Genomic DNA, 24,901 nt, shown 5'->3' with positions numbered 1-24,901 from the left:
AGCCTCCTGAGCAGCTGTGACCACAGGCACCCGCCACAACGTCCGGCTATTTTTTTGTTGCAGTTTGGCCGGGGCTGGGTTTGAACCTGCCACCCTCAGCATATGGGGCTGGCACCCTACTCATTGAGCCACAGGTGCCGCCTGGGAATTATTTTTTAATGTGGGAACTGGGTCTAACTATGGAATATTTTTTTTTTTTTTGTAGAGACAGAGTCTCACGTACTGCCCTCAGGTAGAGTGCTATGGCATCACACAGCTCACAGCAACCTCTAACTCTTGGGCTTACGTGATTCTCTTGCCTCAGCCTCCTGAGCAGCTGGGACTACAGGTGCCCGCCACAATGCCCGGCTATTTTTTTGTTGCAGTTTGGCCGGGGCTGGGTTTGAACCCGCCACCCTCGGCATATGGGGCCGGCGCCCTACTCACTGAGCCACAGGCGCTGCCCAACTACGGAATATTTTATCAATACTCTGAGTTACGCTTTCTGAAAGTTTCAGATCTATACTTGACCACAGGCTGTCTATAATCCAACTCTTTCCTATGTTATTGGCACCACGTTTTCTGTTTCTGTGAGGAGAAGGTAAAATGAAGAGAGTTAAACTGTGTGAGTCTAGATCAGGCATCCTCAAACTTTGTAAACAAGGGGCCAATTTACTGTCCCTCAGATGGTTGGAGGGCCAGACTATAGTTTAAAAGAAAAAACTATGATCACACAGCTATGATTTAATAAAAAAAGAAAAAGAAAAAACTATGATCAAATTCCTATGCATGCTGCAATATCTTATTTTGAAGTAAAAAAACAAAACGGGAACAAATACAATCACACAGCCTCATGTGGCCCGCGGGCCGCAGTTTGAGGACCCCTGGTCTAGATGGTAGAAGGAAGCTTGGAATGCCTGCTCATTTAGACACAGACTCACAGAGATAGATAGCAAGGAGTTTAGAGGTCATGGACTACACCCTGCTTATTACAGGGAGGGAAAGAGAAGCGCGTTGGGTCGTATTTATTTTACTTCTTGCAATTTTTCTCTCAGTTTAGGAATCAAAAGACCATCTTTTAACTGAGTTGAGCATTTCCTATTTCATGTCCCATCCTGACCTCTTTTTTGACTAGGAATATCGATAGATCCTTAGATACGTTGATGGCTATTTACCTTGGAATTAGGATACATCAATTTTCTTCTTTTTACAGGATGGAGAACTAAATCAAGCTGCTATTGATAAACTATCCCACAGATATCAAAACCCATGGTAAGCACATACAAAAACATTTTTAATTAATTTTATTAATGTATTTCCTTCCTAATTTTTTTTAAGCTTTTAACTTACATTACTATTTTTATTTCATTTAGATTTTATGGTAAAGTTATGAAATTTTGTTTCTTATAAACACAATAAATTTTCACTATCTGTTAGGTTTTAATTCAGGAGAGGAAAAGAGTAAACCAACGCTATTAAAATAAGAAACCAGTGGAATGTAGTGAAGGAAAGGAGCAGCAAGTTTACAGCTGTTAAGAATGGCAGGGCGGCGCCTGTGGCTCAGCGGGTAGGGCGCCGGTCCCATATGCCGGAGGTGGTGGGTTCAAACCCAGCCCCAGCCAAAAAAAAAAAACCCACAACAAAAACAAAACAAAAAAAGAATGGCAATGCTCGGGTGGCGCCTATGGCTCAGCCGGTGGGGCGCCGGCCCCATATACCGAGGGTGGCGGGTTCGGACCTGGCCCCGGCTGAACTGCAACCAAGGAATAGCCGGGCGTTGTGGTGGGCGCCTGTAGTCCCAGCTACTCGGGAGGCTGAGGCAGGAGAATCGCTTAAGCCCAGGAGTTGGAGGTTGCTGTGAGCTGTGTGAGGCCACAGCACTCTACCGAGGGCCATAAAGTGAGACTCTGTCTCTACAAAAAAAAAAAAAAAAAATTAAAGAATAGCAATGCTCTAACTTCACAAATAATTCTCTCTGTGGAAAAACAATATTAATTTTTTTTTTTTCAGTTTAAAAAAAACCCTTATTTCATGCTATTGGCCTAGAAACCATCATAATGGGTAATCTTGGTTTAATCAGCATAATCTTACTAAAGTTGCACTATGGCTTGAACTCATGCTACTTTTTTCTTTTTCTTTCTTTTCTTCTTCTTCTTCTTTTTTTTTTTTTTTTAACAGTCTCACTTTATCGCCCTTGGTATAGTGTCACAGCTCACAGCAACCTCCAACTTTTGGGCTTAAGTGATTCTCTTGCCTCAGCCTCCCAAGTAGCTGGGACTACAGGTGCCCGCCACAACACTTGGCTATTTTTTTGTTACAGTTCTGGGGCCAGGTTCGAACCCACCACCCTTGGTATGTGCACTCTACCCACTGAGCCACAGGTGCCGCCTGAACTCATGCAATTTTAAGGCATTTTCTAACCAGAATTAAACCCATCTAGCCCAAGACAAGTAAAATTATGGGAAAAGAACAAAATCAGGGTTTGTCATCTAGATGTAACATCTGATTCAGATTCCTAAGAGGGGAGGAATCAATCAGCATTATTCTTTTTTTTTTTTTTTTTTTTTTTGTAGAGACAGAGTCTTACTGTACCGCCCTCTGGTAGAGTGCCGTGGCGTCACATGGCTCACAGCAACCTCCAGCTCTTGGGCTTATGTGATTCTCTTGCCTCAGCTTCCCGAGCAGCTGGGACTACAGGCGCCCGCCACAGCGCCCAGCTATTTTTTTGTTGCAGTTTTTCCGGGGGCCGGGTTTGAACCCGCCACCCTAGGTATATGGGGCCGGTGCCCTACTCACTGAGCCACAGGCGCCGCCCAATCAGCATTATTCTTGCAAGATTACAGATTAAACGTTGTCTTTATTATCGTAGGTTTTTGGAGGTGAGGGTTTCTGGGGCCTATATCCCTTCATTTTTAATTGTTGAAGGCTACGATTATTAGCATGTGCAAAATTACTGAATTTTAATCTCCTTTTGCTCTATCACCATAATATCAACTGCATCAGAGAAGATAAGACTTCAAATCCCATGTCAAAAGCCCATACTATTCCACAATAAAAGATCTCCCTGGGCAATCCCTATAACTTATTACACATATCCCATATTTAAGACCATAAAGAAATAGCTATAACTTATTGCATGAAAAGAACATATTATTAAAACACTTCATTTGTTTCAATAACATTGCAGGTATCTACTGCAGACTCTATTATATATGTCTAAGCAAAGAAAACCATTCAAGTTTATTGAAAAATCAATGAAATTTCGGGTGGCGCCTGTGGCTCAGTCGGTAAGGCGCTGGCCCCATATACCGAGGGTGGTGGGTTCAAACCCGGCCCCGGCCAAACTGCAAGCAAAAAAATAGCTGGGCGTTGTGGCGGGCGCCTGTAGTCCCAGCTACTCGGGAGGCTGAGGTGAGAGAATCGCTTAAGCCCAGGAGTTGGAGGTTGCTGTGAGCTGTGTGAGGCCACGGCACTCTACCGAGGGCCATAAAGTGAGACTCTGTCTCGACAAAAAAAAAAAAAAAAGAAAAATCAATGAAATTTCAGTAAGCAGAAATAATAGAAGCATAAAAATTTGCTGCATTTAATACCAAAAAAATTTGTTGGAGAGTATCTGAGAAACATTGAAGCGTTGAACATTTTCTCAGTTAAAAGAATATTGGCTATATTCATCTCTGGGGAATGTGCTATGGGTTGTACCAGGTCACAAGGACGCAAAATGTTTATGAAGACTTTGTATTTAGGGGATTATAGATTCAATTGGGAAATCAGGACATTTAGATGAAAGAAAAAATAACAAAATCCATTTATATATGTTGAGTGCCAAATTAATAATGAAAACAATAACTAGAAAATTATAGTTAGAAGGGTTTAAGAATTTTCTTTTTTTTTAAAAATGTATTGATGATACCTTGAACTCATGTGTAGCTTCTGGGTTTTTGTTTAGTCTTTTTGTTTAGTCTTTTGTTTTTTAAATTTTTTTGTTTCATTTCAAAATATTAAGGGGGGTAGCTATGTTTTTGTTATGTGGATGGCTTGTATAATGCTCCAGTTGGGGCTTTTAGAGTGTCCATCACAGAATAATGTCATTGTAGCTGATAAATAAGTTTTTACCCCTCCCTTCTTCTTGGTTTCCAAGGCCCTTTGCAACTCTTTGTGCCTGTGTGTGCCCATCATTTAGCTCCCAATTATTCGAGAGGGCATGTGGTGGTGGTTTTTCCATTTGGGTCCTATTAAATAACCCAAATGCTGCCCACCTCTTGAAACTTTGAACACCTACACTTTGTTTTGTTGTTTTGTTTTGAGACAGAGTCTCACTTTGTCACCCTGGGTAGAGTGCTGTGGCATCAGAGCTCACAGCAACCTCAAACTCTTAGGCTTAAGCAGTCTTCTTGTCCCAGCCTCCCAAGTATCTGGGACTATAGGAAGGTGTCACTAAGCCCAGGTAGTTTTTTTTTTTAGTAGAGTTGAGGTCTTATTCTGGCTCAGGCTGGTCTCTAGCTCTTAAGCTCAGGCAATCCACCTGCCTTGGCTTCCCAGAGTGCTAGGATCAGAGGCATGAGTCACTGCTCGGCCTATCTACACTGTTTAAAGGCCTTTCTGCCCCACTCTTGGGTTAGCAGGATACTCTTGAAGAGGGTGCTGGCTTGGACAGGCTCATGTGTGCTCTAAGCTGGCCTGAGAGCCATTTCTTTCTTAGGCAAAGTAAGTGGTTGGCCTCCCTGTCACTTTTCATGTTCTGTTCTCAATCACTAGTATTCCCTGAATGAATTCAGCACTGCCTGTGGTTAGAGCCATGTTAAACTGTGTGGCCATCATGGTGAAAAAGCTGGTTTCAGAGTATCCCCTTCATGGGACTTGAATTCTAGGAGAGGAGAGAGATATTAAATCAATGGCTTTTAAAAAATAATCTACTGTTTTTCATGCTTCAAAAATATATATTTTTTGAATTACAAATATAAATCTTGCTTATGACAACAAATCAAACAACATAGAGGTATACTAAGGAAAAAGTTAATCTTTTGGCCTAATCCATCCAGTTTGTGATGAAACTGTTCATTATGAAGGGTAGTTATAAAATTAAAGAGAAGCCTTCCTGGGGCACCCACCTGGACTGAGGGTTGGAGAAGCGTTTACCCAGAGAGTAGTTATTAGACTGGTAGTGACGGGGTGAGCATAAGATCATTTCTGGCAGAGGGAATACAGTAGCCAGGTCCTGATGTAGGAAGGAGCATATCAAGTTAGGACATGTGCGGCCGACCATAAAAAGAAATGGGGAAGCGAGGTTAGTAAGATGAGGAGCAGGTTTTGTAGACTCTTGTGGGCCAGGTTAAGGAATTTGGGTTTTAATCTAAGAACAGAGGGAATTCATTGGAAGATTTAAAATAGGAAGCAGCATGATCTAAATTTTTTTTGTTATGATTATTCTGGAATGTCTTAGTCCTGCATGGAGAAGGAATGGATTAAAAGGTGACAGGAACAGTTTCAGTGAGATCAGCCAGGAGATTTCATTTTTTACAGTCTTGTCTTGACTTTTCAGTGGATTTTGCAGACAAGTCAAAACAAATGTGCTTATGGAGAGCTGGGGCAAGGTGAAGGATTTGAGTGGAATTTTTAAAGAAACGTAAGCGTTAAATAAATGGAGAAAAGAGGGGACATTAGTTGCTATAATGATGGGAAGCATTATAGCAATTTGATGAAACATATTTAAATCATCTCTAAAATTCGGTGTCCTCACCTATAAAATTAAGATCAAGTCATATAACCAAGGGCCAAAGAGCTAGTGCTTTGGTCCAGGGTGACCGATTCTATTGATCCAGGTGGGGATCTGGGCTTGGGACATTTTTAAAGAGCTCTATGAGTGATTCTGATGTGCAGCAAGGGCTGAGAACCTCTAGTGAAGACTGAAAGAAGAAGGGGACTGAGCACTGGGGGCAGGAGGGCAAGAGAAATGGGAATCACTGCAAGAGAAAAGGAGCCTTAAAGGTAAGTGACTTAAGGCAATGGAAGGCCACTGAAGCTGGCGAGGAATTTTGAAGAGGAGAGTTTAATAGAAAGAAACTAAGAAATCAAGAAAAATAACAGACATATTTGGAAGTCATCAGTGGCCTTAGGAAAAAAAAAGCAGTGTAGGAGGAGGATGATTCGAGTGAATATTACCAGTGTCAAAGAATGTTTGTCTACTAACATAGTGAAGGCAAGAGTGCACTCTGGTTTTGAAATGAGAAATTCAGTAGAGGACAATTACAGGATTTCTTCTATTCTAAAGCATACTTTTTAAATTTTAATTTTCTTTCCTTTTTTTTTTTTTTTTTGCAGTTTTTGGCCAGGGCTGGGCTTGAACCCACCACCTCTGGCATATGGGGCCAGCACTCTACTCCTTTGAGCCGTAGGTGCCACCCAAATTTTAATTTTCTCGACATCAGGATGTTTTACAATAGTTGTTTGTAACTATCATATACAGCTATAGTACTTTTTTTCCTTCCATGTAAAGTGATATTAAATCAATGGTGTATTAAACAATTTATTGCATCTTAAAGACTAATAAAAATATGTATTTCAGCAGAAATGATGACTTGCTGTGTGCCAAGTGCTCAGAATTTAAGAATTCATTAATAAGCACTCTGAAGTTGTTTGGAGATTTTTAAGATAGATGTGAACAGAGGATTTCAATATAATTTACATCGATGGAGAACGATTATAATTATGTGAGGGTAATCCTCTTTTTTTCTGAATTAAGGGAAATGTACTCTTGTTCTAAATATTTCAAGTTCCTCTAGATATGTGACCCAATGATTTATTCATTTTCATCCAGTCTTTTCTGTTTGCAATGGGATGTTTGCCAGTACATACATACATCACTTCTAATTTCCATATGCAGAATGAAAAGCATAGATAGGAAACAGAGGAACAGTTGATGGTGCAGTTAAGGAAGTCATACGGGAATGTGTTGGCACATGATGAATTGGTGGGGCTTTCTGTGTTGTTCTAACAGTGAATTCTGTGGAAGCTGCACACCATTACTCAAGAGCTCACCCTGGCGCTAGGGAGGGCCTTCAACAAATGATACAAAGGCTGACTCCAGGGATGCCTCTGTTTCTCTTTTGTGATGAGAGAAAACTTTCTTTTATGATAGTCTTAGTTGTTTCTGAGTCACTGAACTCTAGAAAGAAAATTATTTGTAAGGTCAGAATTTCTTTAGATCTTTGGAATATAACTTATTTAGGTGCTTGTAATTATTGCGTTTTTAAATTTTATTTTATAAATAAAATAAATTAAAATTAAAAAAAATTTTTTGGGGACAGAGCCTCAAGCTGTCACCCTGGGTAGAGTGCGGTGGCATCACAGCTCACAGCAACCTCCAACTCCTAGCCTCAAGCGATTCTCCTGCCTCCCAAGCTGAGACTACAGGCGCCCACCACAACGCCTGGCTATTTTTTGGTTGCAGCTGTCATTGTTTGGCGGGCCCAGGCTGGATTTGAACCCGCCAGCTCAGGTGTATGTGGCTGGCACTTTAGCTGCTTGAGCCACAGGCGCCAAGCCTAATTATTGCGTTTTTAAACAGCTGGGGTTAAGATTCATCCCCAAATCACTGGATTTCTTTAAAGCTACATTGATTTAGAGGTAGATAAGTTTGGAAAAGGACCATGTGCTAGTCATTCTTTCTGCTCATGATTCAATACTGCTGAGTTACTAAACTTCTATTCCTTCCACAATGTGCTATTTTTTCTTTACCTCAGGGATAGTGGGTCAGCAAACATGAAATACTGAAATACAAATCCAGTTCTTTTATTTATTTTTATTTTTTTGTGGTTTTTGGCCAGGGCTGGGTTTGAACCCACCACCTCCGGCATATGGGACCGGCGCCCTACTCCTTGAGTCACAGGCGCTGCCCACAAATCCAGTTCTTAAAGTTAAAAATATCAAACCAGCAATCCCGAATTATACAAAAAGTAGACATAATATATTGTCCACACTATAAATAGATTCTGAATTTCCCTGCCCCTTTTTAGGTCAGAAGGAAGAATTTAGACCAAGTACTTTTGGAAACCTTTACCCTAAATCTCCTTCCCTTTCTGCGCCCCACACCTGTAGTGAAAATCTATGGAAAACTACTCAAAGTAATGAAATCACTAGGCAGTCTGAATTTTCACCCATCCCTGACACGTTTCAGTTAGTCACCTAGTTAGGGAAAGCATTTCACTGCAAAAGGAGCTCACCCGTAGGAAGGTGGCCCCCTAGACACCGTCTCCCACTGATCTGGTGTATCCTCTGAGGCCTACCTCCTCAAACCTGTCAGATTCCTTTCTGTATGCATTTTTTTTTTTTTTTACATGTGCTCTTTGTTCTACCTGAAATAACTTTTAAAATGTCTCACAAAGCACCCTCCCCCATCTGTTTCTTTGACTTATTCATAAAACCAGGAATTCCACATTCATTCTCCATTCAGTAATGACAGCCAGGTGCTGCATGATGTCTTGGTCACTGATGAACTACATATGAGACCATAGAAGACAGTTGTCCTGCGAGGTTATAAGCCTGTACTCTTACGGTCCCTTCTCTATGTTTAGTAGACACGCAGATCCTTACCGCTGTGTCACAATTGCCTACACACCGTTCGGTGTGGTCACAAGCGATACAGCTGCATGGCTGGAAGCAGCAGGCCTCACCACAGCTTAGGAGTGTAGTAAGCTGCACCATCTAGGTTTGTGTAAAGACTTTTTTTCTTTTTGTAGAGACAGAGTCTCACTTTACTGCCCTCAGTAGAGTGCCGTGGCGTCACACGGCTCACAGCAACCTCTAACTCTTGGGCTTACGCGATTCTCTTGCCTCCCGAGCAGCTGGGACTATAGGCGCCTGCCACAACACCCGGCTATTTTTTTGTTGCAGTTTGGCCGGGGCTGGGTTTGAACCCGCCACCCTCAGCATATGGGGCCGGCGCCCTACTCACTGAGCCACAGGCGCCACCCGACTTTTTTTCTTATAACAAGGAAATTGCCTACTGGCCCATTTCTCAGAATGTATCCCTGTCGTTAAGCAATGCGTGACTGTGGTCCCAGCTGCTTGGGAGGCTGAGGCAAGAGAATCGCCTGAGCCCAGGAGTTGGAGGTTGCTGTGAGCTGTGTGACGCCAAGGCACTCTACTAAGGGTGATAAAGTGAGACTCTGTCTCTACAAAAAAAAAACAACAACAAAAACCAGCAATGTGTGACTGCATTTATTAAATTCATACTAGACGGTAGATACTACAGCAAAGCACTCAGGAAACAAAGACGAATGAAAGTATGGCAGCCACCATCAAGAAATGCATAGTAGAGAGGGGAACTAAGAACAGGTTATGCAACAGTTTAGCTCAAGAAGATGAGGTAGAGGGCGGCGCCTGTGGCTCAGTGAGTAGGGTACCAGCCCCATGTACCGAGGGTGGTGGGTTCAAACCCAGCCCCGGCCAAACTGCAACAAAAACAACAAAAATAGCCCGGCACTGTGGCGGGCGCCTGTAGTCCCAGCTACTCGGGAGGCTGAGGCAAGAGAATCGCTTAAGCCCAGGAGTTGGGAGGTTGCTGTGAGCCGTGTGACGCCATGGCACTCTACCGAGGGCCATAAAGTGAGACTGTCTCTACAAAAAAAAAAATGGTGGCACCTGTGGCTCAGTCGGTAAGGCGCCAGCCCCATATACGGAGGACAGCAGGTTCAAACCCGGCCCCGGCCAAACTGCAACCAAAAAATAGCCGGGCGTTGTGGCGGGCGCCTGTAGTCCCAGCTACTCGGGAGGCTGAGGCAAGAGGGTCGCTTAAGCCCAAGAGCTGGAGGTTGCTGTGAGCTGTGATGCCACAGCACTCTACTGAGGGCAACAAAGTGAGACTCTGTCTCTAAAAAAAAAAGGAGAAGATGAAGAGGTAGCATGAGAACCAGTGATCCAGCCCACATCAAGAAGCAGCTCACAGGAGGAAACACATCTTGCTCTCTGGAGCCCTTCTTCACACTTCAAGACACAGGTTGGAAAAAAAAAGATACAGGTTGAACCTGCTCCTCCTCCTGTCAACCTTCCTGGGGGCCCTCCCTCCTGACTCTGTTTTGTTGAAGACCATGATTCCACCCCAGGCCATTTGATCTTCCCCATGAGACTGTGGGGCATGGAGGTATTTTGCTTTCTCTTTCTTTCCCTTTTGTTTAACACATTGCTGGGCACCTGTGGGCCACATAATGCATATTTGTTGAGTCAGCCCTGAGAGACAAGTCCTGGTCCTCCTAACAGCACTAACTGAGATAGTTCATCCTTGAGAGGCTGAATGAGCTCATTGTGAGGACTTCCTGAGAGAGACAAAATCTAAGCTGGGCCTAGGGAGAACATTTTAGGAAAAGCTCTAGCCGGCTCCTTAGGTGAGTTTTTTAATACATTCAAGCAAAAGACTTGTTGAGATTATTAAATCAACAGAATTACTCATAGACAACCATCATTCTAGAAAGAAATGGTGATATGCTTCTGATCTAATGCCACAACAAAGTTGCCTTTTAGCCAACTGGGGCTCCTCATACCTGTACCGTTAGCGTAAGTATTTGCTAGTTATTTGCTGATTTATAGATTTGTCTCAGGAATAATGTTTTAAGGAACACTTTGAGTTTCTGTTGACTTCCATTGTCAGTAGATGAGGGTGAGCGTCAAGGAGGCAGCAAATTCCAAGGTAAGGACAGCCAGCCTGGTGTCAGCCATGAAGAGGAGAAAAGTGTGGGTGTGAAAAGATCAGAATTAACTACAACCTCCCCTGGGCTTTTGCTTATTTGAGAGGCATTTTATTTGTGAGAGAATTTTTTATCTTTTTAAATTTCTGATTAATATGATGGTACACACAATTAGGCCATATTGTTTGCATTAGTAAGGCGAAGTCTTAGTTGTAGCTATATCCCTCACGTAGGAAGTGTGCCATACACGTTCACCTTGTCCCCACTGGGAAGAAACATGGTAACCTTCCTTCTCCTTGGATTCAATTGAGTTTTTCTCTTGTGTGACAATGTGGTTGTTAATCTACAACTTTCAAATCAGTATTGAGTACATGTGATGCCTCTCTCTCCATTCTTGTGATACTTACGAGAGAGTTCACCAAATCTAAGTTGTAACAAAGGATACAAAATCTCCATCTTTTTATGGCTGAATAGTATTCCACAGTATACATATACCACAATATATTAATCCATTCATATGTCAAAGGGAATTTGGGATGTTTTTACATCTTTGCAATTATAAATTTGGATGCTATAAACGTTTGATTGCATATGTCCTTATGGTAAAAAGACTTTGTTTCCTTTGGGTAGATATCGAGTAATGGGATTGCAGGTTCAAATGGAAGCCATTTTTAGTTCTCTGAGGACTCTCCATATTTCTTTACATAAAGACTGTACTAATTTGCTGTCCCACCAACAGTGCAGGACTCCTCCCTGCTCCCCACACCTATACCAGCGGCTGTTGTTTGGAGACCTTGTGGGCCATTCTCACAGGGGTTAGGTGACATCTCAAAGTGGTTTTGATTTACATTTCTCTAATGATTAGAGATGTTGAACATTTTTTCATAAGTTTGTTGACCATTTATCTGTCTTCATAAGAAAAGATTCTGCTCATGTCTCTTGCCCAGATTTTAATGGGGTTGTTTGCTCTTTTGTTTGTTTGTTTTCTTGAGTTCTTTGTGGATTCTAATTATTATCCCTTTGTCAGATTCATAGCATGCAAATATCTTCTCCCATTCTGAAGGCTGTCTCTGTCTCTATGTAGAAACTTTTAAAATAGATCAGGTCCCATTTATTTATTGTTGCTGCAATTGCCTTTGGGATCCTTCTTTATAAATTCTTTCACAAGATCAAGATCATTAAGAGTCTTTTCTGCACTTACTTCCACATTTTTTGTGCCTTAAGTTCAAATCTTTTATCTATTATGAGTTAATTTTTATAAGTGGTTAAAGGTGCATGTCCAGTTTCAGACTTTTACCAGTTATTGCAGCACCATTTATTAAATAGAGATTCTTTTCCCCAATGTATGCTTTTTTTTTGTTTTATCAAAGATCAGGTGGTGATATAGGACTGATTTTATCTCTAGATTTTCTACTCCATTTCATGGCCGTATGTCTCTGTTTTTATGCCAGTACCATGCTGTTTTGATCACTATAGACTTGTCGTATAATCTGATGGTAATGTGATGCCTCCAGAGTTATTCTTATTTCATAGACTTGTGTTGGCTATTCAGGTGTTTTTCCAGTTCTGTACAAAACATAGGACTATTTTTTTCAAGTTCTTCAAGGTATGACATTGGTATTTTAATGGGGATTGTATTGAATCTGTTGATTACTGTGAGTACAATAGACGTTTTAATAATGTTGATTCTTCCTAACCATGAGCATGGTATGTTCTATCCATTAACATCCTCTGCTATTTCTTTTCTTTTTTTTGCAGTTTTTGGCCGGGGCTGGGTTTGAACCCACCACCTCTGGCATATGGGGATGGCGCCCTACCCCTTTGAGCCACAGGCGCCACCCCGCTATTTCTTTTCTTAGTGTTTCATAGTTCTCTCTGTAGAGATCCTTTATGCCCTTTGTTCAGTAAATTCCAAGGTATTTTATTTTCTTTGGTGTTATTAAGAAGGGTATTGTATTTTTGATTCTCAGCTTGCCTGTTGTTGGCATATATTTAGACTACTAATTTGTGAATGTTGGTTTTATTTCACAGAGTATTGCTGTGGTTTTTGATCACTTCCAGGAGTCTTGTGGTTGAGTCCTTGGGATTTTCTAAGCATAATATTATATTGTCAGCAAACACTGAAAATTTGACCTCCTCTTTCCCCATTTGGACACCCTTGATATCCTTCTCTTGCCTGATTGCGTTGGCCGGGACTTCCAGCACTATGTTGAATAGTAGTGGCAATAGTGTGCATCCATGTCTTCCAGCTCTAAGCAGAAATGCTTTTGGTTTTTCTACATTCGGTATGATATTAGCTGTAGGTTTGTCATAGATGGCTTCTTACAGCTAAAGGAATGTTCCATCTATGCTTATTTTTTTAATGTTCTTATCAAAAAAGGACAGTGAATTTTGTCAGATGCTTTTTTTGCATCTATTGAGAGGATCATAAGGTCTTTGTTTTTACATCTGTTTATATGGCGAATTATCTTTATGGATTTGCGTATGTTGAACCAGCTTTGAAGTGCTAGGATGAAGCCCACCTGGTCACAATGTATTTTTTTTTTTTTAATGTGGAGCTGAATTCTATTAGCTAGGATTTTATTGAGTGTTTTTGTATCAATATTCATTAATGACATTGGTCTGTAGTTTTTTTCTTTTTTTGAGTCTTTTCCTGGTTTTGGTATCAGGGTGATATTTGCTTAGTAGAGGGGCTGGGAAGGGTTCCTTCTCAAAGTTTTGGAATAGGTTCTGCAATATAGGTATGAGTTCTTTTTTGAAAGCTTGGTAGAATTCTGATGTGGAATTGTCAGGTCTAGGGTTTTTGTTGTTATTATTGTAAGCTATTTTATTGTGGTAATTTTTGTGCTTGATATTCATCTGTTCAAAAATTCTATTTCTGGGCGGCGCCTGTGGCTCAAGGGGTAGGGCGCTGGTCCCATATGCCAGAGGTGGCGGGTTCAAACCCAGCCCCGGCCAAAAAAAAAAAAAAAAAAATTCTATTTCTTCCTGTTGAGAATGGGGAGGTAGTGTGATTCCAAAAATTTGTCCATTTCCTTCATATTTTCAAGTTTTGGGGTATAGAGTTTTTTATAGTATTCAATGATCTTTTCTATCTCTGTAGTATCTATTGTTATTTGTCCCCTTTTATTTCTGATTGAGGTTATTAGAGATCTTAATTTTTTATTTCTAGTTAATCTGGCCAAAGGTTTATCAACTTTATCTTTTCAAAGAATCAATTTTTTGTTTTGTTACTTTCCTGAATCATTCTTTTGTTCTCTATTTTGTTAATTCTAATATAATATGGATTTTCTTTTCTTCTGCTAGATGTGGGATTGGATTGTTCTTCCTTTTACAGTTCCTTGAGATGATCGTTTAGATTGTTGATTTGTGCTTTTTCTAGTGGGGGTGTGTGGGCATTTAATGTGTTAAATTTCAATCTTAGGATTGCTTTTGCAGTATCCCATAGGTTTTGATAGCTTGAGATTTCATTGTCATTTTGTTCAAGGAATTTGGTGATTTTGTTTTTTATCTCTTTCTTGTCTGAGCTATCAGTCAGCAAAAGTTTTTTTTTTTTTGTAGAGACAGAGTCTCACTTTATGGCCCTCGGTAGAGTGCCGTGGCCTCACACAGCTCATAGCAACCTCCAACTCCTGGGCTTAAGCGATTGTCCTGCCTCAGCCTCCCGAGTAGCTGGGACTACAGGCGCCCGCCACAACGCCCAGCTATTTTTTTTTTTTGTTGCAGTTCGGCCGGGCCGGGTTTGAACCCGCCACCCTTGGTATATGGGGCCGGCGCCTTACCGACTGAGCCACAGGCGCCGCCCAGCAAAAGTTTTTTTAGTGTCCATGACTTCATACGGGGATGTGTGTTTCTGTTAAAATTGAGTTCTACTTTTATTTTGTTGTGATCTGTGGAGATACAAGGTATAATTTGTATTCTTTTAAACTTGTGGAGGTTTGATTTGTTCCTAGGATATAATTGATCTTGAACAATGATCCATGAGCTGATGAGAACTGTATACTCTGTAGTATTATAATGAAATGTTTTGTATACATCTGTTAAGCTCATTTTTTCTAGGGTTGTGTTTAGGTCCATTGTTTCTTTATTTAGCTTCTGCTTGGAAGATCTGTCCGGTTCTGTCAGTGGGGTGTTGAAATCCCCAATTACTATGGTGCTGTGGGTTACCATATTGTTCAAATCAAGAAGGGTTTATTTTATAAATCTGGGGGCATTAGTTTTGGGTGCATAAATATTTAGAATTTAAATGTCTTCTTGTGCATTTGATCAGTATATAGTGTCCGTTTGTGTAGTTCTTTAATTTTTCTTGCTTCAAAGTTAACTTTATCTGCAAAAAGGATTATACATCCTCCTTTCTTGTGGTTTCCATTTGCCTGAAATACTGTTTCCCAACCCTTCACCCTGACTTGTTATTTGTCCTTGGGAATTACACGTGTTTCCTGACAATAACATATACTTGGTGTGTCCTTTTTTATCCAGTCAGCCAGGTTATGCCTCTTCAGTGGGGAATTCAAGCAATTCACATTTATCGAGAGAACTAAATAGCATGGTAGAGTTCTGCTCATCTTGTTGTGTGGAGATATATTGCTTATTTTTATCACTTGGGCCTTGTGGAAGCTAGGCTTTGTACTTTAGTTTCTGGTGTCTTTACCTTGTTGGTGGTCCATTGTGTTGGCCTTTGGATAGTATAGGTATGAAGACTTCTTGCAGAGCTGGTCTTGACATGATAAATTTCCTCAATGTTTGCTCCTCAGTAAAATATTTTATTTTTTTCATTGAATATGAAACTTAGCTTAACAGGACACAGAATCATAGGCTGGAAGTTATTTTGTTTGAGAATATTGAAGGTGGGAGGCCACTCTCTTCTGTCTTGTAAAGTTTCAGCTGAAAAGTCTGCAGTCACCCTAATGGTTTTGCCTTTGTAGGTCAGACGCTGCTTATCCTCAGCTGCTTGCAGAATTTTCTCTTTCATTTTAACTTTGGCTAAGTTAATTACAATGCATCGAGGAAATGATTTGTTTAAAGTGAGTCACTCTGGAATTCAATAGCCATCTAGTAGTATCTATATTTCTGAGTTTCTGGCAATGCTTGGGAAATTTTCCCCTATTATGTCTTCAACTAGAGCTTTCATGCTTTTGGAAGTTTCTTCTTCTCTTTCAAGGATACCTATGATTCATATGTTTGTATACTTTCTGTAGTCCTGTATCTCTTAGAGGATAGTCCTGTATCTCTTAGACTACAGAAAGTCCTGTAGAGAGATACAGGACTACAGAAAGTACACAAAGTTCTTTTCTGCCTCTTTAAGTGATTAAAGTGACTGGGTTAGCTGGAAAGTCTTTCTTCAAGTTCGGAGACTCTTTCTCCTCCATAATCTAGTCTGTTGTTGAAACCCTCTGCTGCATTTTGAAATTCCCCAAATACCTCTTTCAATTCTTTAAGCTGTTATATCCGTCCCAACTATGTCTAGATCCTTGGTGTCTTTAATTTCATTGATGTCTTGAGATAATTTTTGGACTTCTTTTTCCACTTTCTCTTCAATTCCATTCATTTTATTTGCCATCCAAATTCTTAATTCCATTTTTGTCATTTCAACAATTTCTTTATGGATGGCATTGTCTGCTGTAGGATCACTGTTGTCCCTTGGGAGGGTTGATCTGCTCTGACTTTCATGTTACCAGGGGTCTTTTGCTGATTACTCCCCATGTGTGTTTTATATTTAGTTTTTTAAAACTTTAATATAAAAGGTTAGGGTATCCTTGAATTATAGTTATCCCAGAGGGATATTCTGGTTGGGTTCAATTAGCCAGCTCATAGGATGCAGTTACGTCCTGGAGGATGGACTCTGGGGTAACCACGCGGCATTCTGGCCTCTGGCTAATAGTGCAGTTCAGCAGGTTCTGCAGCTATTTGAATACCCAGTCAGGTGGGCTGGTGTTGGCAATGGCTGCCCCCAAACCAGAGCTCTCTACTTCCCTTCTAGGACTTGTCAACAGGAAGTGGCCGATCCTTGTTCCATTAGCGGCTGAATGGTTTTTAGAGCTGCTTAGCTGGCAATCTGGTAAGCTGGTAGTATCAGCTTCATAGGTCCCAGACATGGAGCTCTCCACATCTACTCCAGGGCCTGCTAAAGCAAAGTGTCAGCATTTTATTCTGCTATCTGCTCAGTAGGTTTTAGAGCCATTTGGATGTGTAATCCAATGGGCTGATGTTAGTTGCAGAGGCCCTGGGATGTGGAGATTACCCCATCTCTTCCAGAACCTGCCAAAGTGAGGCAGCAGCTTTCTGTTCCACTGGCGTACCCAACAGGGTTTTAGGGCCACTTGAATATTAAAACCAGCAGGTTCATATAAGATCCAAAAGCTTACCACTCCTCTTCACCACTGGTCATTTAAATGAGCCTCCACTGTCTCCTGTGGCCCTTCCTACTCACAGCCTGTCAAAGCTGCCTTTCAGGGCTTCATGGACTGGGGCTGGGGGTTGCTGAGGACCTGCCTGCTTTCTTCCAAGCTAGGTGGGGTGTGACTGGGGAAGAGCTTCAGTGAAGTCCCCAGGGAGGGGAAAGTGTGCAGATGGCGGGCCAAACTGTCCCAGAGGGTGGGGTGAGAACCAGCTGGGTGGGAGGCAGGTTCCACCGGGTCCCCATTCTTGCCAATGTCAGCATAAATGAATCACTGTTTCCTCCTGCCATGGGGGAGAGGCACTCCTCGCTCACAGTCTGCCAATGTTACCAATCAGGCCCATGTGATGTGAAGCCCCCTGAGTTTCAGTCTGGTATGGTGGGGGAGTCAGGGCCCATGTTCCTTCACTGCTCCTGTAGCCTGCCCACTCAAGCAGTGATTCCTGCCTATTGCCAGTGAGAGAGAAGCTAGCTTCCACATTGTGGGGTTCACAGTCACTAGGAGGAAGGGGCAGGGTCTAAGACTCCCTTTATGGCTCTAGCACCAAGGTGGAGGCAGCCCAGCCAGGCTGTCTGAGCAAGGCTAGTATTTCTGTCACACGCCAGCACAGAGAGAAGTGGGCTCAGCAAGGGGCTCTGTGTGGGGCTGCTAAGGGTGCATGGGCTATGGCTACAAGCTGGCTGGAGCCACAATTGCCATCTATTCTACCAGGCAAGAGGGAAATTAGAGAAGCAAATGTCTAGGTACAAGAAAACTGGGTCTCTGTTCCTTTGTGGCACTCTTCCAAGGGGTGAGAGTTTCTGTGTTTCACTGTTGGCAGAGAGCCCGTGGGTGAGGTAGGTCCCCCTTACCCTCCTATTTGGCTCCAGGCTTCTTTGGATCTAGTCTACTCCCTACCTGTCCTCTGCTCTCTTCCTTGTCTTTGTCCTCATAGTTTGCTGGGGTCGCTGAACGCCTCTGTTACCTCTTCCTGTGACCTGCCCTCCGATTTTGATTGCTCTGAGTTCACATCAGTCTAATCTTCCTTCCAGATGAGAAGGTCTGAAAAGAGCTGTCTCTAGTTGGCCATCTTGCTCTGCTCTCCTTGTCAAAACTCTTTGCGATGTTGACTCTCCCAATCTGCTTTCCTGTGGTTTTCCTTTTCATAACTGTAGGGTTCATAAGTGAGACTCCATGATCCAGAGACATGCAGCATGGCTAAGTTGGCAGAGTGTTGAACTGAGAATCAAGTAAGTTGTTTTCTCCAGTAAGTTATTCTTCTCATCTATGTAATAAAGGAGGTGGCCAAAGATTTAGCTAAAATGAAGTCCAACAGTATATTAGCAGTAATATGAAGCCAGAAATAACCTAATATCCCCCAAACAGTGGATCATAAGCAGTTATGAGGCAGTATCTATATAGAGGTTAAGAGTGACAGCTCTGAAGACAGACTTCCTGACTTTGAGTCTCAGCTTCTCTTCAAGCACCAGCTGTGACATCTTAAAGAAGTTCTTAAACTGTTTGTGACTCAGCTTCCTAATCTGTAAAATGATAACAGAATCTACTCTACTGGGTCATTGTATAGATTATGTCTTTATAAATATAGCACTTTGGACAGCCACATACCAAGTGCTCAATTCATAGTGTGACCATTTAGTCACACAGTGACTAAATATAATGTGATAATTTATCATACTGTAGTGTGATAGTTTATCAACCCAAACAGGACACTTTTGAAAGTAAACCAGGAAGCTAATCAAATGGGTCACCAAGTCAAGAGACTAAACTGAAACTATTCTCAACAGAGCAGGACTCTCTATTAACAATTATTATCTATTAAATAAATGAAATACATTGAAATAATGTTGTAAATGCATCTATTAAAATTCATAGTTAGCTAAAAGTGATCAGTATAATGATTCAGTGTATAGAATTTTTTTTTTTTTTTTTTTTTCAGTTTTTGGCCGGGGCTGGGTTCGAACCCTCCACCTCAGGCATATGGGGCTGGCACCCTACTCCTTTGAGCCACAGGTGCCGCCCTCAGTGTGTAGAATTTTTATATTATATAGCTGAGTTAATCTTTCAAAAGTAAAACAAATAGTTCAAGAAATGGAAAACAGAGAAAAAATATGAAAACAGATGAACTAAAATGTCTAATGTCTGACTAATTAAAGATCCAGAAAGGGATTAGAGAAAACAGAAGGAAATCAATAATACAAGAACACTGTCACAAGAGAATGATACGAATTTCCGGATTGAAACTTTCCACCAAATGTGAGTGGAAAAAATACTTTAAGGCATGTCACTGTAAAACTTCATAATACTTGGATGAAGAGGTAACTCTAAAGCCTTCCAGAGGAAAATTAGGTTATGTACAAAGGATCAAGAATCAATATGGGATCACACTTCTCAACAGTAATACTGGATGCTAGAAGATGTTGGGGCAATGACACTTGTATCTGATAGAAGATGACTTTCAACCTGGAATTCTACACTCAGCCAATAATCAAGTGGGAATGCACAAAAAAATATTTGCAGGCATTTCTGTATTCAACAGATGTATCTGCAATCTATTTTTTCCCCATTCCCCAGGAGGAAATGGCTAGAGAATAATACATAGTAAAGCAAGAGGGTAAAAGAAGGAAAAAGAAAGGAATTCAACACAGTAAGCAAGACACCCAACATAGGTGACAGGCAAAGGGAATTCCTAAGACAGTGTTAAAGGAAACCACTAGGAATCTGGATATACAGGGACCTAGAGATGGGGACAGGCACGGGGGTGGGGGGAACACCAGAGGGAGCCTTTATTATGTACAAACACTGGATTAAATATAGTACCTAAAGAACCAATGGGCTAAAAGTGGTTGCTTTAGGGGAAGCAAATGTTGGAGCTTGGAGCAGGGAGAAAAGGGGAGTGTTTTTAATATAAGTTCTTTAGTACTATTTATATGTATTATCTACATATAATTTGTTAAAATGGAAAAAAATAACGTTCTTTTACGTACATGTGTAAACATTTTATTTGGTAAAAATAAAAATGAATTATACTATGGGAGAAATAGCAATAGTCAACTAGAATTTTAGTAGTTAGGGCTCTTCAGTTGAAAAAAATCTAATCTAATGCCAGGACTTTCAGTGCTAAAGAAATACTCACTGACCTGAATAAACAGGACTTTTTATTTATTCAGAAAAGCATAAGGTGTGTCCGTATTTGGCATTAATTGGGTGGTGTATAGAAAATTGCCTGTTTTATTCCATAGGAAGTACTGCCAAAACCAGTTGTTAAATCAGCACAGACTTAATGACAGCCACTATTTAAAAATATATTAGTACATAAATGTGTGCTTTTTTTTTTTTCTTGGAGTTGTTTTCCTCAAAACATCCAGAAATCTTGACAACTTTCTATTTTTAAGGCTGTTGGTGCCTGCCCAGTTGGGGGGATTTCCGTAAGCATTAAAAGCAAAAGTTCTGCAGTATTTTTTTTTTTTTTGTGGTTTTTGGCCGGGGCTGGGTTTGAACCTGCCACCTTTGGCATATGGGACCGGTGCCCTACTCCTTGAGCCACAGGCGCCACCCAAGTTTTGCAGTTTTTGAAATTATTAGTACCTATTCCTACTTTGGCTCTTTAAGTCTATTAGCCAAGTAGACTTTCTTCCCTGAAGCTGCCTTCTTCCTCCCTGGTCTTCTCTTCAACTGAGCAGAGAGGAAGCTGAGCTGAAGTCAGGTCAGTACAAAGCTCCCATACTTGTTATGGCTGCAGCACCTCCCACACTCCTAGTGCCCATTTATCTACTGTAAATATCCAAGTGCCAGCTGTGTGCCAGGCACTGTGCTAGCCCTGGGGATTCAAGACAGACATAGTTCCTGCTTCCTTAACATTTTATCAGGGGAGAGAGGACAGAAACAGCCTAATATATGGTTAATTATTTAATTGCAATCATATTAGGTACCATAAGGGAGAAATGCAGGGTGCACATAAATTTTCTGGAATGAATGAATATTCTTCATATCAGGATGGAGCACTTATGGCAAAAAGACAAGATGCAATTAATTTTGAAAAGCTGCTGTTCTGAAAAGAAAAGCCAACTAAAGAGGAGACAGTGCTGTTATTCTAAAGAAGAAAACTCACTAATTTATCACTTGATGCTCAAATGGGGAAGAATTCAGTTCATTTCAGAATGTGGCTTTTCACTGAAAATTCCTCTCCATGTAAATTATGAAAGATACCGACATCCAGAGTGTGCCAGAAAGAGGCACGAACGATTCACTGGCCTATTACCTATAATTTCTTACCATTTCAAATAGAACGGTAGCTTTTATTGCATGTTTTGGGAGCTCAGGGTTACTGAGGGAACAGTTTCTGGGCCCAACAAATAGGTTTACAGCAATGAAATCAAAGCACGGACTGCAAATTAGAAGTAAACAGATGAGTGAAAATTTCAGGCCCAGACAAATATAGTTAATGTCCTGAAAGGATACTGCAGAGGAAAAAAAGGACAGGGTATGTTACAAGTCTAATGTCTATCTTACTGGTAAGGGTCACACTATTTCAAAGCATTGGGGTTTGGGAGAACGTCAGCTTTCCGTGGCAGTGAATGCCTTATCTGTGGCAAATCGCTTTTCATGGGTGTCATTATTTGGTCCAAGGCTGGTGTGGTTTCCCAACAGTTCATTGACACAAGGTGAGGGAGGAGCAGAGCTGTGCTGCTTGATGTGATATTTGAAGACTGTGGAAAAGCTACTAAGAGTCCCTACAGAAAGAGTTTTAGAATTATTAATATTCAAAAGGAAAGTTTCTTTCAGCATTTGTATTTTTCTTATAATCCATTTTATTCCAAGTAGTCTCTTTAATATTCAATGAGGAAGAAAGACTGTCTTCTGACTACTTTGGTTTAAAGCCTTCAATCGGACCATTCATTTTTATAGTCAATATATCAGTCCATACTTTTTTTTTTATTACAAATTAATATGAGGGTGCAGATTTTTAGGTTACATTGTTCTTAGTACATACTTTTAGAGCACTGACCTTTCCATCAAACAGTTCAAAGTATAGTGAGGAAAATAGACACACAGATAATTCTGAAGTGCATGTTAAGAGCAGTGACATAGCCACACCAGGGTATTTGCCTTTTTTTTTTTTTTTTTTTGAGATAGTCTCACTTTGTCACTCTTGGTAGAATACCATGGCATCATAGCTTACAGCAACCTCAAACTCTTGGACTCTTGGGCTCAAGCGAGTCTCTTGCCTCAGCCTTCTGAGTAGCTGGGACTACAGGCACCCACCTTGATGCACAGCTAGTTTTAGAGACATGGTCTCCCTCTTGCTCAGGTGGGTCTTGAACTCCTGAGCTCAAGCAATCCATCCTCCTCAGCCTCCTAGAGTGCTAGGATTAGAGGTGTGAGCCACAGTACCTGGCTTCTGCACCACGGTATCTGCATGTAACCTAGAGTGGGGTGAGGAGGGAAGCAGAGGAGGCTCTCTGGGGAGGAGTCTGAGGCAGGGAGGTTAGGTAGGAGAGGAAGGGTAGTGATGCAGATGGGGTAATTCAAGAAGAACAGGCATCGGTAGCAAAAGTCCAGAAATGACCCCTAGTGTGGACTGATATAATGAGTGTTTCAGGGCTGCTGAATCCCAGAGTGTAAGGCATGGGGTAGTGACAGGAAGAGCCAGACGTGGAGTCAGGGGTAAGTTAACTCTTGGGTTCTGACCCCAGAAGGATAGAGAAATCCAAGAAGGAATTTAAATGTCATCCTCCCATCCCTCTGCTTAGCACTTGAAGCCATAAAGCCAAATTAGTAGTTGGGATAGAGGCTGGGGGTGAGTAGGGCATCACTAGAGACAGGGATACTAGGCAAGAGTCTATTAGGGTGGCCTAGAAGAATGACAGTCACCTAAGGGAGTGGGATCAAGATGGACAGGAGGGGACAGATTCTAGAATTATTAGGGATAGTAAAATCAGCAGACTTGGGTGTCAGATGTGGGGGTGAAAGCAGTGATGGAGGCAGTGATGAGGCCACGTTTCTAGTTTGAGTGAATGATTTGATAATAAATCAGTTCAGAGTGACCACAGAAGGAGCATCTCCTGTAATGTGGGATAGCTGGCGAGAAGCTAAAAGAGACTTGTGAAGCTAGATGGAAGCACTGTGCCGGAGAGCTTTCTCTGTCACCATATTTTTAGGCTGCATCTGAAAATGCGTGACTGAGTAAGAAGGGAGAAGACCAGAGAAATTAAGACAGGCTTGTAGGGCATTCAAACTCTGATTGAAAAAAGGAGAAGAGCTATGAAAGAAGAAGGAGCTGAGGAGAACCTGGAGAATTGATGTTCAAAGTTAAATAAGATGTGACTGAGCAGTGTCCACTGAAGAAAGTAGATGGGAAGTCATGGAGACCTGGGAGGTAATAGGGATCAGTAGAACAAGCTGGAAGAAGGGGAAGGCAAAGGTGGCTGTGAGAGCACAAATACAGTGAGTGGTCACATGACTAGGAGTGCACTGGAATAAACAAACACATGGCATTGATTTTGAAGGATCTAGACAAGAAAGGGAAGATAATGTGACTAGTATTCAGAGGCAGGTTAAGAGCCAAGTGTAGGCTTCCTTAGGATGTGAGGGCTATCCAGAGAAGGACTTGGGGCTGTGGAGCAGTGTCCTTTGGCCAGTGGTGGTATAGTTGTGGGTTCAAGGACATAGGTGAATGGGAGGTCTTGGATGGGAAAAGGAATCCCTCATTCCCAGAGACTGAGGAGAGGGAGTAAGGATTGCTTGCAGGTGGCGGGTGGAGATGTACTTGAAAGTGCAGGGTGCAAGTTTAGGGTCATAGTTGATGGAGCTTAGACCAAATTCCTTGGTGTTCTCTATGGAGTCATTGATTTTATTCTGTGTGTGTGTGATTTTTTTTTTTTTTGAGACAAAGCCTCACTCTCTCACCCAAGCCAGGGTGCAGTGGTATCATCATAGTTCACTATAACCTGAGGCTTAAGTGATCTCCTGCCTCAGACTCCTAAGTAGCTGGGACTATACACCACACCTGGCTAATTTTTTCATTTTTTTGTTTTTCTTGCTCAGGCTATTGGTGATTTCCTTAATGGTGGTACAGTAGACATAACATAAAATTGATTATTTTAATCCTTTTCAAGTGTATAATCCAGTAGCCATGAAATCTTACACAAAACCGTGTTTTACAGAACACTGAGGAGAGTGATGAGAATAAGACCCGAATAGGGGTCTTGAGGAAACACTGAAGGTCCACTTGAAGTTAGAGACCACATGTATATTATATATAACAGCAAAGTTATCCACTTGTTCTCTAGAAGAGATAAGCAATCTTGTTGTAGGATCCAAGAAAAATTGGAATTGGGGCAACTGGCTAACCTTTTGGAAAAGTAAACTTATAGCTATACCTCATACCATACAATAAAATGAATTCCAGATGAACTAAACAATTAACTGCTTTAAAAGCAAGATAATAAAATACAGAATAAAATGTACAGGAACATTTATGTTTGAGGAGTCTTATATGTGATTCACCATTTTATCTTTAAAAGTTGACTCATAATACAATCCTGAAGAGCATCTCTATCTGTCTAATTCACTTTTCAACAGCATTACTTCTGTTCTTCGTTCCAAGAAACTGCGGACACACAATAGTACCAAGTAAATAAGACATAATTCCTGCCCGAAAAGAGCTTATCATCTAGTTGGAGGTGGGGGGGCACATACATTGAGATGTAATGACAAAATATTTATGGACTATGAATAGGTAGTCTATGAATATCATACCAAGAAGTGACCAGTGATGTCACCTGAGTTTGAAGGTCGGGTAGGAGTTAGTTTCTGGAACTGCTGGATTTAGATTCTGAGATGCTG

The 24,901-nt window shown here is 41.3% G+C and overlaps 1 protein-coding gene across 1 annotated transcript in view; it reads left to right on the top strand.

Annotated features, from left to right (window-relative positions):
* Positions 1 to 24,901, top strand: part of C1H4orf45 (chromosome 1 C4orf45 homolog) — an 84,657-nt gene that overhangs the window by 36,079 nt on the left and 23,677 nt on the right. Inside the window, exon 4 of the mRNA XM_053597904.1 lies at positions 1,193 to 1,251. Within this exon, the coding sequence (XP_053453879.1) occupies positions 1,193 to 1,251 (59 nt within the window). The remainder of the gene's footprint in view (positions 1 to 1,192; positions 1,252 to 24,901) is intronic.

The sequence above is a fragment of the Nycticebus coucang genome, chromosome 1 (assembly GCF_027406575.1).
Source record: "Nycticebus coucang isolate mNycCou1 chromosome 1, mNycCou1.pri, whole genome shotgun sequence".
Classification (NCBI taxonomy): domain Eukaryota; kingdom Metazoa; phylum Chordata; class Mammalia; order Primates; family Lorisidae; genus Nycticebus; species Nycticebus coucang.
Note: the sequence above shows the minus strand (reverse complement) of the source record. Positions and strands in the feature narration are given on the sequence as shown.